Raw genomic sequence first — 14213 nt, 5'->3', positions numbered from 1 at the left:
CATCCCTATTACCCTAAAGTGCCTCCTCAACTGGTTACAGACCTTCACTGTGGATTGCACCACTGGACTCTCCGTATATTCCCTTGGCATTAGTGGCTGCTTCGCCATCATCACAGCTCTCAAGCTGGACCCCCTACAAGATTCTTCCTCCACCTCACCCATTCTGCCCCCTCTCCTTCCCATCACCCTCTCTACGTTCGTCACCCAATAATAATGCAGCAAGTTTGACAACGTCAGCCCCCCTTCTGTCTCTGTAACAGGGTCCTCTTTACCCGTGGCACCTTGCCCGCCCACACAATATCTGAAATGATCGTATCCAGCTTTTGGAAAAAGGCCGTTGATACAAAAATCAGATCCCTTGTGATTTCTCTTTTCAGCAGCACATTGAACACTATCTGGTCATTTGCTGCAATTTCGAAATACCTGCAGCCCTAAAATATTATTTATTTGACTGTGATTCTTTGACTGTATTTCACTGCCATTGATTTTGTGGTTTCAAATGCAAGCAATTCTGTTTGCCGTACTCCTATTAAAGAATTGTGGCAGTTTCTCCTTTTCGTGTTTGTATCCTTTTTTTAAAAAAAAAACATTTTGAGGACCCAATTCTTTTTCCAATTAAGGGGCAATTTAGTTTGACCAATCCACATAGCCTGCGCATCTTTGGGTTGTGGGGGTGAGACCCACGCAGACACAGGGAGAATGTGCAAACACCACAGGGACAGTGACCCGGGGCCGGGATCGAACCTGGGTCCTCAGCAACGTAAGACAGCAGTGCTAACCAGCGCCCCTTAATATTTATATCCTAATCGCACTAATATGACACTGTGTCAGGATTCCCAAACCCCTTTATGATCATGTGGAACAAAAGAACCCAATGGGAAATCAAAAGACACTGAAATATTTGAAACATGTGACGAGAAATGCTGATAACAAAGCATCTTGAAGCTGGAATATCCATAAATATTGCATCATTGTCCAGCAAATGAATGTATATTGGCAGCTCCGCAAGCCACAAATTTTATGATGGTGGTTAAGCTAGATTATGGCACAGAAAGTTTATTGCCATTTAATAGAGCGCAAAATGTTGCATCAGACTTGTCAAGTTCCAATAGCACTGGACTAAGACAATAAACATTTAAATTGTAAAGCTATTTTTAATGCTATAATTTAAAACATATTGCTGTTCAGTTGCTAGGTTTTGATTTCTTGCCAAAACTTGATTTAAGATATTTGCATTTAGTTTCTGTGTGTGTTGCTAATGTCTGTCATTGGCGTCCATTGTGCTAATTGGTTTCAATTCTTTCCCCCGCGCTTCTACATTTTGCAATAGAAATAAAACATACATGCTCAATTGAGTTTAACAAGAGAGACAATTAAAAAGCCAATTCAGGATAGTTTTAATATTCTGTAGAAGGGTCATTTTGATCCAAAAAATTAACTATGTTTCTCTCCACAGATGCTGCCCGACCTGCTAGGCTTTTGAAGCACCGTTTTTATTTCAGATTTCCAGCATACGCAGTATTTTGCTTTTATTTTAGTATAAATCTTTATCAGAGCACTGTATGCATTCTGCATTACCGTAACTGCTTTTCAGTAGCACATTGATTGTAACAAAAAGATGCCCAATTCGCACCTAATTTAAAGGATGGTGAATGCACTCGTGTAAAGTCACAATGACCACACTTAGTGGTCTGGCCAGGTCACAACTGGCTATTAAAAACAGTGATCAAGATTAAATATTACCACTATTTCTAAAAGGGAAACACAGCTGGAGTACTGGACACAATCCCCTACTTTCAGTATGAATAACCTACTCTGCTAGAAAATGGAAATAAATTTGCTATTTTCTCAACAATACAAAATTGACTGGCTTTAAGTTCTGTTTTTTTTTAAAAAGCCGGTAGTCATTCTCACCCTCTCACCACACTCCAAACAGTGGCGATCACCCAATGTGTGACCCGAGCTTGCATACTTATATGCCTGTGGCCAACTTTCATTTTAAAGGCATTGGTTTTGACAGACACATGTCGGTAGTTATATGTTGTAGGAGAAGGCAAAGTTGATTGCTGCGTCAATTGAAAAGGTAGGTTTCAAGTTCTCCAATGACTGGTTGTTGCAATTCAAAAAATTGTTCAGCATTGTATTTTCTACAGTGGCAGTGTGGACGTCACTATCTGACTGGAATGACCACCAAATCATTCAGAAGTATTTGTATTGATAATTGGCAATATACAATGCTTTGCCTAATTTAATAATTGGTACCAATTTTAAATATGGTTTTAACTAAAATGATGTTCTCTGCTTTAATTTCAGGTCTTGGAAACATTTACAAGACGCCTGCTCAATGCTGGAGCCCTACTTCGTAAAGATGTAGCAAATTTGACCAAATATCAAATTGTTCTTTCGCGGGAACAATTTAGGAAAAATCCTCCAACAACCATTATGGTAAATAGCCACTTTCTATCACCTTGACGTGTTTAGTGGGTTACAGCATTCAACAAGTATAACTAAATCCTTTGGTTACCATTTTGTATTTATACAGCATTGTGGGCGTACATACAGCACAGGGACTGCAGTGGTTCAAGAAGACTGCTCACCACAGTCTTCTAGGGCAACTTGGCTGAGCAATAGCAAAGTCCACATTTCAAGAACTAATTTTAAAAAGATAATTTTTATGCCAGAGAGGTTGCTTGACAGTGATTTGCACCATGAGTGCCCCATTGTGAAATCTGGGCAATTGCCGTTTATATTGTAGCAATCTCATTCTTTATAGCACTATCCACTGCCATGTTGAAAAGCTTGTATTTTGAAAGCATCCTGATTCCAATGGAATAACTGTCCAAGCTCAATATTATCTACTTAGTGTATTTATTAATCTGTAAGTGCCTTTAGTAACAGTACCATGTTCTCTATCCTGAACACAAAGATAAAAGCAAATTACTGTGGATGCTGGAATCTGAAACAAAAACAGAAAATACTGGACAATCTCAACGGGTCTGACAGCACCTGCCACAAGTGTTTTAATTCTTGAGCAAAGGTAGATGAGTTGGACTTGGTCCTACTGTCGCAGCACCCCCTGGCAGCCCTGGAAGTCGTTGAGGATCTGGTGGGGGTCTGTGGTGATTGGCTGAACCTAATTATGCGGTGACATGGGCTTGCCGCTGGATCATGTGGTGGGAGCAGCTCTGACATCAGGAAGCCTGTATCAGCCGAAACTGCAGGAACCGACACCATATTTAAGGGCAGCCAGCCCTGTTAGATTTGGAAATGGTCTTGCAGGCTTTAAAAAAAAGTCCTGCAGTTTAAATCTCCAACATCTGAATTTCTGTTGTGCCAGTAGAATCATAGAATCCCTACAATGCAGAAGGAGGCCATTCTGTCGATCTGAAAGAGGACCACACCTAGGCACAAACCCCAGATCATTCCCATAACTCCACCTAGGGCCAATTTAGCAGGGCCAATCCACCTAACCTGCACATCTTTGGACTGTGGGAGAAAACCGGAGCACCCCTAGGAAACCCACGCAGACACAGGGAGAAAGTGCAAACTCCACACAGACAGTCACCCGAGGCTGGAATTGAATCCCGGTCCCTGGCGTTGTGAGGCAGCAGTGCTAACCACTGTGCCACCATGCTTCCCCGGCGTGGTACAAAAAGATTTTCCAACGTCCATGGAAAAGATGATCCGCCATCATATCAGATCATTCGGTGGCATCAGCGGGTTCGCCCAAGGTCTGAGATGCCGCAGTCCAACCTTCAATGTTTGAGGAGAAGGACTAGTGTCAAGACCTTTGAATTAAGTGAGCGTTTAAGAATTGAATAAAATAAAGACTAAAGAAGTTTTGAATAAAATAAAGAATTGGATAAAAGGGGAATTGATAAGAGTGCAGCTGTCTGGAGGTTTTGATGTGCAAATTAGCTTAGCAGCAAGAAAACAATTGGTTTACTTAAATGACGTGGGGAACAATAGAGTATTGAATTTAGGGTGTTAAAAAACTGTAGAGGAGGTAAGTTCAAAGTGGAGATATAAGAATACAATTCACACTTGTATACCAAAAGTCTGGTCCAAGGCGACTTGTTTAGATTAATGTTTTAAAAAATATTTTCCTGGGGCCCACTTTTGCCAGCCGGCCGACCTTTGCGGCACACACCACGTTCGCTTACCCACGTTCGCTTACCTTAAATACGAATGGGGAGCCTGCTTGGTCCTCATGATCTCACTTGAATCAGGTTGAAAGGAGACATGGGCAACGCGCATATCAGGTGCAGACTTCAGCCAGTTCCTTCGTGCCGTCTTCATCTTTATGAAAACGGAAAATCCAACCACGTACATGTAGATCATTGTGAAGGGCAATAGCAACAAAATACGATTTTTACTCCACACTGGATGCTCCTGGGAGATGCTGCACCAGAATGCTGACAGCCAAATGGACTTTTGACGTGATGTTAATGTGGTATCACAGGTCAGCTATAGCAGCGTAGTCTTTTCATTTGGAGTCAGCTCTAAATTAATAACTGCCTCTGGGGTCTCAACCTCAACAGGAATTTTTCACCCACCACCTCTCTTTTAAAATTTCAAACTTCTCTCATTTGCCAGTGCTTCCATGCATATGACACACATGGGCTTTGCATCCTTATGTGCATTGTCACAATTGGCAAAACCATATTGGAAGAAATCATGTTTATACTGCTTTGTTCCTGAGTTGTTGTTCCCAAGTTCCCAAGTTAAGTTTCTTCTTTGTAGGTTGTTAATCAGAGGCCCCAGAACTCTGTACAGAGCTAACACTCGCACTGCTCTGTCCTGCCCTGGACTCTCCTGAGCAGCTCTCTCCAGCAAATTCTGTTGTGAGACCCTGTCCAGGTAAACTGCCTATATGAGTTTCTGGCCATCTCTTACTTTTAAGAAAACCATTCATCTTCACTACTCTTGCTTGCCAGCAGATGGAAAATGGAAACAACTCTGCTCTGCGATTTGGCGCGAGAAGCACGCACGTACAGAGTGCTTACGTCAAGTGTATGTGCAGGGCGTGTGACCTGCTTCTGGATGGAAGATTGCACACAGCCTCATTTATTTTCATTTAAAAGGTGACAGCGACTGCCATTCTCAATGTAAAAGCCAGTAGTGACCGTTGGGCACTTCTGACGCGATTGGGACCACTGTGGGACTAACGGAACGATTGCTCCATGACCATTCTGACCCGCCTACGACCCGCCTGCAGTTGCGATCTGCACTCTGAAAAGCAGTGGTTTAGTTAGAAGGAGAACAAAAGGTATATATGGTATGTTAGCAGCAGATTAGTTTCTCAGAGTTCTGAAAAATACAACAGCTGCTAGGCAGTCACGACCATAGTTCCAATGCCAGCTGCAAAGTGGAACTCTACCAGATCACAAATTCTAGCTTCCAAGCGGTTGTTTGAAAACCTCATAGAAACACCACGCTGAACCTAAGAACGGTTTCCGTTGAATCTACCTCATGGCTGTTAGTACTTTATTCGGTGCTCAGGAACGTAGATTGATGTGCATGCGCGTGTGCGTACCGTGGATAAAATACGTGGTTCCAAACAAAATACCCTTACGATTGCACCAGAATTGTGGAATTTGTTGAGGATAGACCTCATTAAATAGGAGCTGCTGGATGTTTTTCTGCCATGCGAAGAACAATTCAAACAAATCACATCATAAAACCGTTACAGCACAGAAGAAGGATATTCAGCCTACCTTGTCCATGCCAGCCTGATGACACCCAGATGCCCTTTCTAATCCCACTTTCCTGCACCCAGTCCATAGCCCTGTAGCTTACAGCACGTAAGGTGCAGATCCAGGTACTTTCTAAAAGAAATGAGGAAATCTGTCTCCGCCACTAACTCGTGCAACGAATTCCAGACTTCCAGTACCCTCTGAAAGTTCTTCCTCACATCCCCTCTATACCTTCTGCCACTTATCTTGAATCTATGTTCCCTGGTTCTAGAATTCTCCACCAAGGAAAACCATTTTATCTTGTCCTTTCTATCTCTTCCCCTCAGAATTTTGTACACCTCAATTAAGTCACCTCTCAGCCTTCTTTGTTCCAAGGAAAATATCCCCAATCTATCCAATCTCTCCTCGTAGCTACACTTTTCTAACCCTGGCAATATTCTGGTAAACCTCTTCTGCACTCCTTCCAGCTTCTGCACTCCTTCCAGAGTCCTTCCTGTAACGTGGTGACCAGAATTGCACACAATACTCCCGTTGTGGCCTCACCAGTGTTTTATACAATTCCAACATTATATCCTTTCTTTGATATGCTATATCTCTGCCAAGAAGGAGAGAATTCCATATGCTTTATTTACAAGCTTGTCTACTTTAACTGCTGCCTTTAGGAACTTATGTGCTTGTACACCAAGATCTCTGACTTCATCTGCACCTCTTTAGTATATTCCCATTTATTGTGTACTCCCTATAACTGTTTGAACCCCCTAAATGCATGACGTCACACCTTTATGTTAAATTCATCTGCCACTTTATCAATCCATCTATATCATTCTGGAGATTGTAGCTATCCTCTACACTGTCCACCATTCGGCCAATCTTTGTGTCATCTGCAAATTTCCCAATCATGTCCCCTACGTTCACGTCCAAATCGTTAATATATAACACAAACAGTAAGGGTCCCAACATCGAGCCCTGTGGAACATCACTTGAAACAACTAGTATACTCCTAGTAGTGTGACTGCCCCTTTGTTATTTCTAAACTCAACCCATAAAGCCTGTTTAGTATATCATCCCTTGTCACAACTGGAATTGATTCTTTAACCATTAGTGTTCTATCTCTGTTTTCCTGACTTGAATTTGACCTCTCTGATCCTACTCCTGGGATCCCATCCCACTGCCACAATAGTTTAAATAGTCCAGAACACAACTAGTGAAAGCAAGGACATTGGTCCCAGCTTTGCTTGGGTGCAACCTGTCTGGTTAGTATAAATAGTTTGGTCGTTAAGGATCCTCTTGGAAGGAATGATCACAGCATGCTAAAATTTCAAATTTTGATTGAACGAGAGAAGACAGAGTACTGTACTAGAATTTTAGATAGGGCAGAGTTAATTATACAGGCCTGAGGAAAGAGTTGGCCCAAGTAGATAGGGGACAGATAATTGAGGGTAGGGCAGTTGAGGAACAATGGCGGATGTTCAGGGAGATATTAAACACCTCTCAATTATATTCCTGAGAGGAAGAGAAATTGTAAAAGGGAGAAAAATGTTCCATGGCTAAACAAGAAAGTCTAAGAGGATATAAAGGCAAAAGCTAGGGCATACCATGCTGCAAAAGCTAATGGTAAACTGGAGGATTAGGAGAACTTTGAGGTTCAGCAAAAGGTTACTAAAAATAAAATCAAAAGAGCTAAGATGAGCTATGAAAGGAAACTAGCAGAAAACATAAACACTGATACCAAAAGTTTCTATAAGAACATAAAGAGCAAGATAAGCTGAAGTAAATATTGGGCCTTTAGAGGACGATACTGGTGAGGTAATAATGGGGAACACATTGCAGAGGCAATGAACCAATATTTTGCCTCCGTCTTCACAGTAGAGGATAATAAAAAAAATTCCAAAAACTGCAGTTAATGCAGTGCCTTCACTAGGGAGAAGTATTGAATAAACTAATGGGATTAGAGGCAGATAAATCTTCAGGACCTGATGGCATGCACCCTAGGGTATTAAGGGAGGTGGCAGTAGAGACTGTGGATGCATTGATTATGATATTTCAAAATTCCCTGGATTCTGGAAGAATCCCAGTGGATAATGTGATGCCCCTATTCAAAAAGGGAGAGGTGCAAAAAGTAGGAAGCTATAGACCCGTTAGCTTGACCTCTGTGGTGGGAACGTTACTGGAATCAATCGTTAAGGAGGAGATAACTAAATGTTCGGAAAGACAAAGCCTAATGCACCATTGTCAGCATGGTTTTATGAAGGATAAGTTTAAAAAAGGAGGTAGGCAGAAAGCGGGTGTTACAGGCCAGTGAGCTTAACTTCAGTAGTAGGGAAGATGCTGGAATCTATCATCAAGGAAGAAATAGCGAGGCACCTGGATGGAAATTGTCCCATTGGGCAGATGCAGCATGGGTTCATAAAGGGCAGGTCGTGCCTAACTAATTTAGTGGAATTTTTTGAGGACATTACCAATGCGGTAGATAACAGGGAGCCAATGGATGTGGTGTATCTGGATTTCCAGAAAGCCTTTGACAAGGTGCCACACAAAAGGTTGCTGCATAAGATAAAGCTGCATGGCATTAAGGGGAAAGTAGTAGCATGGATAGAGGATTGGTTAATTAATAGAAAGCAAAGAGTGGGGATTAATGGGTGTTTCTCTGGTTGGCAATCAGTAGCTACTGGTGCCCCTCAGGGATCAGTGTTGGGCCCACAATTGTTCACAATTTACATAGATGATTTGGAGTTGGGGACCAAGGGCAATGTTTAGCACAGGGCTAAATCGCTGGCTTTGAAAGCAGACCAAGGCAGGCCAGCAGCACGGTTCGATTCCCGTAACAGCCTCCCCGAACAGGCGCCGGAATGTGGCGACTAGGGGCTTTTCACAGTAACTTCATTTGAAGCCTACTTGTGACCATAAGCGATTTTCATTTCATTTCATTTTCATGTGTCCAAGTTTGCAGATGACACTAAGATGAGGGTAAAGCAAAACGTGCAGAGGATACTGGAAGTCTGCAGAGGGATTTGGATAGGCTAAGTGAATGGGCTAGGGTCAGGCAGATGGAATACAATGTTGACAAATGTGAGGTTATCCATTTTGGTAGGAATAACAGCAAAAGGGATTATTATTTAAATGATTAAGTATTAAAACCTGCTGCTGTGCAGAAAGACCTGGGTGTGCTAGTGCATGAGTCGCAAAAAGTTGGTTTACAGGTGCAACAAGTGATTAAGAAGGCAAATGGAATTTTGTCCTTCATTGCTAGAGGGATGGAGTTTAAGACTAGGGAGGTTATGCTGCAATTGTATAAGGTGTTAGTGAGGCCACACCTGGAGTATTGTGTTCAGATTTGATCTCCTTACTTGAGAAAGGACGTACTGGCACTAGAGGGTGTGCAGAGGAGATTCACTAGGTTAATCCCAGAGGTGAAGGGGTTGGATTACGAGGAGAGGTTGAGTAGACTGGGACTGTACTCGTTGGAATTTAAAATGATGAGGGGGTATCTTATAGAAACATATAAAATTATGAATGGAATAGATAGGATAGATGCGGGCAGGTTGTTTCCACTGGCGGGTGACAGCAGAACTAAGGGGCATAGCCTCAAAATAAGGGGAAGTAGATTTAGGACTGAGTTTAGGAGGAACTTCTTCACCCAAAGGATTGTGAATCTATGGAATTCCTTGCCCAGTGAAGCAGTAGAGGCTCATTCATTAAATGTTTTCAAGATAAAGATAGATAGTCTTTTGAAGAATAAAGGGATTAAAGGTTATGGTGTTCGGGCCGGAAAATGGAGCTGAGTCCACAAAAAAAGCAGCCATGATCTCATTGACTGGCGGAGCAGGCTCGAGGGGCCAGATGGCCTACTCCTGCTCCTAGTTCTTATGTTCTTAAGTCCTGCTTGACAAACTTTCTTGAGTTCTTTGAGGATGTAGCCAACAAAGTGGATAATAGGGAACTTGTGGATGTAGCATTTCCAGACTTACAGAAGGCGTTTGACAAGGTTCCGCATAATCCAGAAGGTGAGGTCGCAGGGGATTGAGGGTAGAGTACGAGATTGGATTGAAGATTGACTGACTGACAGAAAGCAGAGTGTCGGGATAAATGGGTCCTTCTCTGGCTGGTGAACTGTAACTAGCGGGGTGTTGCAGGGGTCAGTCCTTGGACCTCAACTGTTTAAAATCTGTATAAATGATCTGGAAGCAGGGACAGTGTGTAATATATCAAAATTTGCGGATGATACATAAATAGGTGGGAAATCACGCAGTGAAGATATAAAGTGTTTACAGGCGGATTTAGATAGGCTAGGAGAATGGGTTAAAATTTGGAAGATGGAGTTTAATTTGGATAAGTGTGAGGTTATCCATTTTGGCTGAAAAAATTGAAAGGCAATACAATTTGTTATCTAAGTGGCAAGCAGATTCAATATGCATCTGGGCAGAGGGATCAGGATGTATTTGTTCATGAATCGCAGAAAGTTGGTATTCATGTACAGCATGCAATAAAAAAGGCAAATGGAATTTTAGTGTGTATTGCAAAAGGACTGAAGTATAAAAGTAGAGAGATTTTGTTGCAATTGTATAGGATGTTGGTGAGACCACATATGGAATACAATGTTGACAAATGTGAGGTTATCCATTTTGGTAGGAATAACAGCAAAAGGGATTATTATTTAAATGATTAAGTATTAAAACCTGCTGCTGTGCAGAAAGACCTGGGTGTGCTAGTGCATGAGTCGCAAAAAGTTGGTTTACAGGTGCAACAAGTGATTAAGAAGGCAAATGGAATTTTGTCCTTCATTGCTAGAGGGATGGAGTTTAAGACTAGGGAGGTTATGGGAGGGATGGAGTTTAAGACTAGGTATGTCCAGTTTTGGTCTCTTTGTTTGTGGAAGGATGTTGTGGCAATGGAAGCAGTTCCGACGAGGTTCACCAGAATGATTCTGGGATGAAAGGGTTGACGTATGAGGAGAGATTGAACAGATTGGGCTTATATTTGCTGGAGTTTAGAAGAATGAGAGGGGATCTGATTGAGGTATATAAAATACTAAAAGGGATTGATAAAGTAAATGTAGATCAAATGTTCCTCCTTGTGGGGCAATTTAGATTAAGAGGTCACAGATATAGGTTGAGAGGCAGTGGATTTAAAATTGAGATGAGGAGGAACTATTTCTCGAAGAGGGTGGTGAATTTGTGGAACTCACTGCCCCATAATGTGGTGGAGTCTGAATTATTAAATGGTTTCAAGAAGGAGATAGATATATTTCCGATTTTAAAAGGGGTTAAAGGGATGTGGGGAACAGGCAGGGAGGTAGATTTGAGGTCAGGAAGAGATCAGCCAGGATCTGATTGAATGACGGAGCAGGCTTGAAGGGTGAATTGCCTACATCTACTTCTAATTCCTATGTTCTTATGTATAGACCTCACCTTCCCCAGAACCTGTCCCAGTGCCTCAAGAATCTGAATCGCTCCCAGTTACACCATCTCTCCAGCCACGCATTCATCTGATCCATCCTCTTATTCTTGCTCTCTACAGCACGTGGAACCGGGAGTAATCCTGAGATTATTGCACTTGAGGTCTTGCATTTTAGTTTATCTCCTAACTTCCTGGACTCGGCTTGCAGGTCCTCATCCCTTAGTTTACCTAGGGTACCAATGTAAACCCCCCCCGACAGTATCCAAAGCAGTATATCTGTTTCAGAGCGGGATGACCACAGGAGACTCCTGCCTGCACTACCTTCCTGAGTATTTTACTGTTCCCAATGGTCACCCATTTCTTTTCTGTCTGTGCAATCCTGACCTGCGGTGTGACCACATCGCTAAATGTGCTCTCCATGAATTCCTCAGCATCGTGGATGCTCCACAGCGAGTCCATCCGCAGCTCCAACTACAAAATCCAGTTAGCTAGAAGCTGCATTTGGGCACACCTTTTGCAGGCATGGTCATCCCACATTGTGCAGGTGGAGCATTGAGTCAATGGAGTAAATTAAATCAAATCATATTCAGATTGATATTTTAGCTGCATGTGTGTAGTAAAAATACTTTTTAAAATTATGATTTTCAGGTTTGTCATTCAATTTCCAACAAAATCAAATTATCAGAGTTTTTAAAAAAAACTTGTGTAGAGCTTGTAAAGCTTCTCTTAGAGCTATGGTTTATTTAAAGAGAAATCCGGAAAGAAATGAAGTTCACTGAGACAGAACGTGAAGAAATTTGAAAGAGCAAATCTGTCCTTATTCCATGCAATAAAAGCATTGATCATATCTTTTGCAGATATTCATAGTGAAAATCACTGGAGAGTTTGAGGAAAGTGGTAATAAGTGCTATCAACTTGTCGTTCTTCTGAAACAATACGCGATTATCTTTTCAGGGAGCTCAACGAGGTATGGTGGAAGGAGATTATGCTCTTTGTATTAGCCTTTATCATGGATATGAACTTCTGGTACAAATGGGAATGCGATCCTTGTATAACTACCTGGAAGGCATTATGGATGGATCTAAAGGTAATATCATAGTGAAATGAACAAAAATATACTGATACAAAGTAATTGTCTGGATGGATAGCTTACTTAATTGATGTCCATGGCATTTTATATGCAGGTTGATAATTAGCATGGACTTGTGGAGGGAGGGGGGGAGGGAGGGAGGGGGAGGGAGAGGGGGGGGAGGAGAGGGAGGGGGGGAGGAGAGGGAGGGAGAGGGAGGGGGGGAGGAGAGGGAGGGAGAGGGAGGGGGGAGGAGAGGGAGGGGGGGAGGAGAGGGAGGGAGAGGGAGGGGGGGAGGAGAGGGAGGGAGAGGGGGGGGGAGGAGAGGGAGGGGGGAGGAGAGGGAGGGAGAGGGAGGGGGGAGGAGAGGGAGGGAGAGGGAGGGGGAGGAGAGGGAGGGGGGGAGGAGAGGGAGGGAGAGGGAGGGGGGGAGGAGAGGGAGGGAGAGGGGGGGGGAGGAGAGGGAGGGAGAGGGAGGGGGGAGGAGAGGGAGGAGAGGGAGGGAGAAGGAGGGGGAGAGGGAGGGAGGGGGAGAGGGAGGGGGGGGGAGGGAGAGGGGGGGGGAGGGAGAGGGAGGGGGGAGGGAGAGGGAGGGGGGAGGGAGAGGGAGGGAGAGGGAGGGGGGGAGGAGAGGGAGGGAGAGGGAGGGGGGAGGGGAGGGGGGAGGAGAGGGAGGGAGAGGGAGGGGGGGGAGGAGAGGGAGGGAGAGGGAGGGGGGGAGGAGAGGGAGGGGAGAGGGAGGGGGGGAGGAGAGGGAGGGAGAGGGAGGGGGGGGAGGAGAGGGAGGGAGAGGGAGGGGGGGAGGAGAGGGAGGGAGAGGGAGGGGGGAGGAGAGGGAGGGGGGGAGGAGAGGGAGGGAGGGAGGGGGGGGAGAGGGGGGAGGAGAGGGGGGGAGGAGAGGGAGGAGGGAGAGGGGGGGAGAGGGAGGGGGGGGAGGGAGGGGGGGAGGGAGGAGGGAGGGAGGAGAGGGAGAGGGAGGGGGGGAGGAGAGGGAGAGGGAGGGTGAGGGAGGGGAGGGAGGGGGGGAGGAGAGGGAGAGGAGGGGGGGGAGGAGAGGGAGAGGGGGGGGAGGAGAGGGAGAGGGAGGGGGGGGGGAAGAGAGGGAGAGGGAGAGGGGGGAGGAGAGGGAGGGGGGGAGGAGAGGGAGAGGGGGGGGGGAGGAGAGGGAGAGGGAGAGAATGTTATGTCTGCCCAACTTGATTGAATTTTTGGTTAGGCTGTGTTTATTTTCTTTGCAACAGAGAAGGTTGAAAGGAGATTTAATGGAGATGTATACAATTATGAGAAGCCTCGATGAGTGGATGGGAAAGATCTATTTAGCGGAGAGTTTGGCACGATGTCACAGTGGTTAGCACTGATGCCTCACAGCACCATCGACCTAGGTTTGATTCCGGCCTTGGATGACTGTGTGTTCTACCCGTGTGTGCGCGGGTTTCCTCCGGGTGTACCAGATTCCTCCCATAGTCCAAAGATGTGCAGGTTAGGTGGATTGGTCATGCTAAATCGCCCTTAGTGTCCAAAGATGTGCAAGTTAGGTGGGGCCACTGGTACAGGATGGGTGAGTCGCCCCAAATAGAGTGTTCTTTCAGAAGGTTGGTGCAGAATTGATGGGTCAAATGGCCTCCTTCTGCACTGTAGATTTTCTATGATCATGCAGTGCTGTCAAATATATAGATTTTTTAAACCAGATTTAAAAAAATTATTTTCAATTTTTTTAATGCATTTTAGTTTCTACCTTCATCCCATGTGTATGTCCAAACTTTTTTTTAAAGCGTGGAACATATAAAAGTGATTTTATTTTACTGCTCTTTGTTTTCCTTTAATGTGTTTCTCATCATGCTCCCCAAGCAGCCTGATGACATCACTCCAGCTACACCCTGGAAATCTCCAGCTTAGAATGTTGCAATCAGTGGCTGCATCACTGCACGGCAATGGAGGCAAAAGTCTCTTCAGCGAGATTGCTAGATAGCCCGATGAGGCTTACTTCAAGCTCAGCAGTGAGTGCCCTTGCTTTGCTGCTGACAGCAACCTCCAGGCCTGAGGGGATCCCA

At 44.4% G+C, this 14213-nt stretch overlaps 1 protein-coding gene across 2 annotated transcripts in view; it reads left to right on the top strand.

Annotated features, from left to right (window-relative positions):
- fancm (FA complementation group M) overlaps window positions 1-14213 on the top strand; it is a 238962-nt gene that overhangs the window by 122209 nt on the left and 102540 nt on the right. Inside the window, exons 2-3 of one of the 2 annotated variants that reach the window (XM_072491164.1) lie at window positions 2314-2445; window positions 12048-12180. The exons of the other annotated variant lie outside the window; for it this stretch is intronic. Coding sequence (XP_072347265.1) covers window positions 2443-2445; window positions 12048-12180 — 136 coding nt within the window. The 5' untranslated portion in view covers window positions 2314-2442. The remainder of the gene's footprint in view (window positions 1-2313; window positions 2446-12047; window positions 12181-14213) is intronic. 2 annotated transcript variants of the gene reach the window in all.

This window comes from Scyliorhinus torazame, chromosome 2, assembly GCF_047496885.1.
Source record: "Scyliorhinus torazame isolate Kashiwa2021f chromosome 2, sScyTor2.1, whole genome shotgun sequence".
Taxonomy (NCBI): Eukaryota; Metazoa; Chordata; class Chondrichthyes; order Carcharhiniformes; family Scyliorhinidae; genus Scyliorhinus; species Scyliorhinus torazame.
This window is presented reverse-complemented; position numbering and strand designations above follow the sequence as displayed.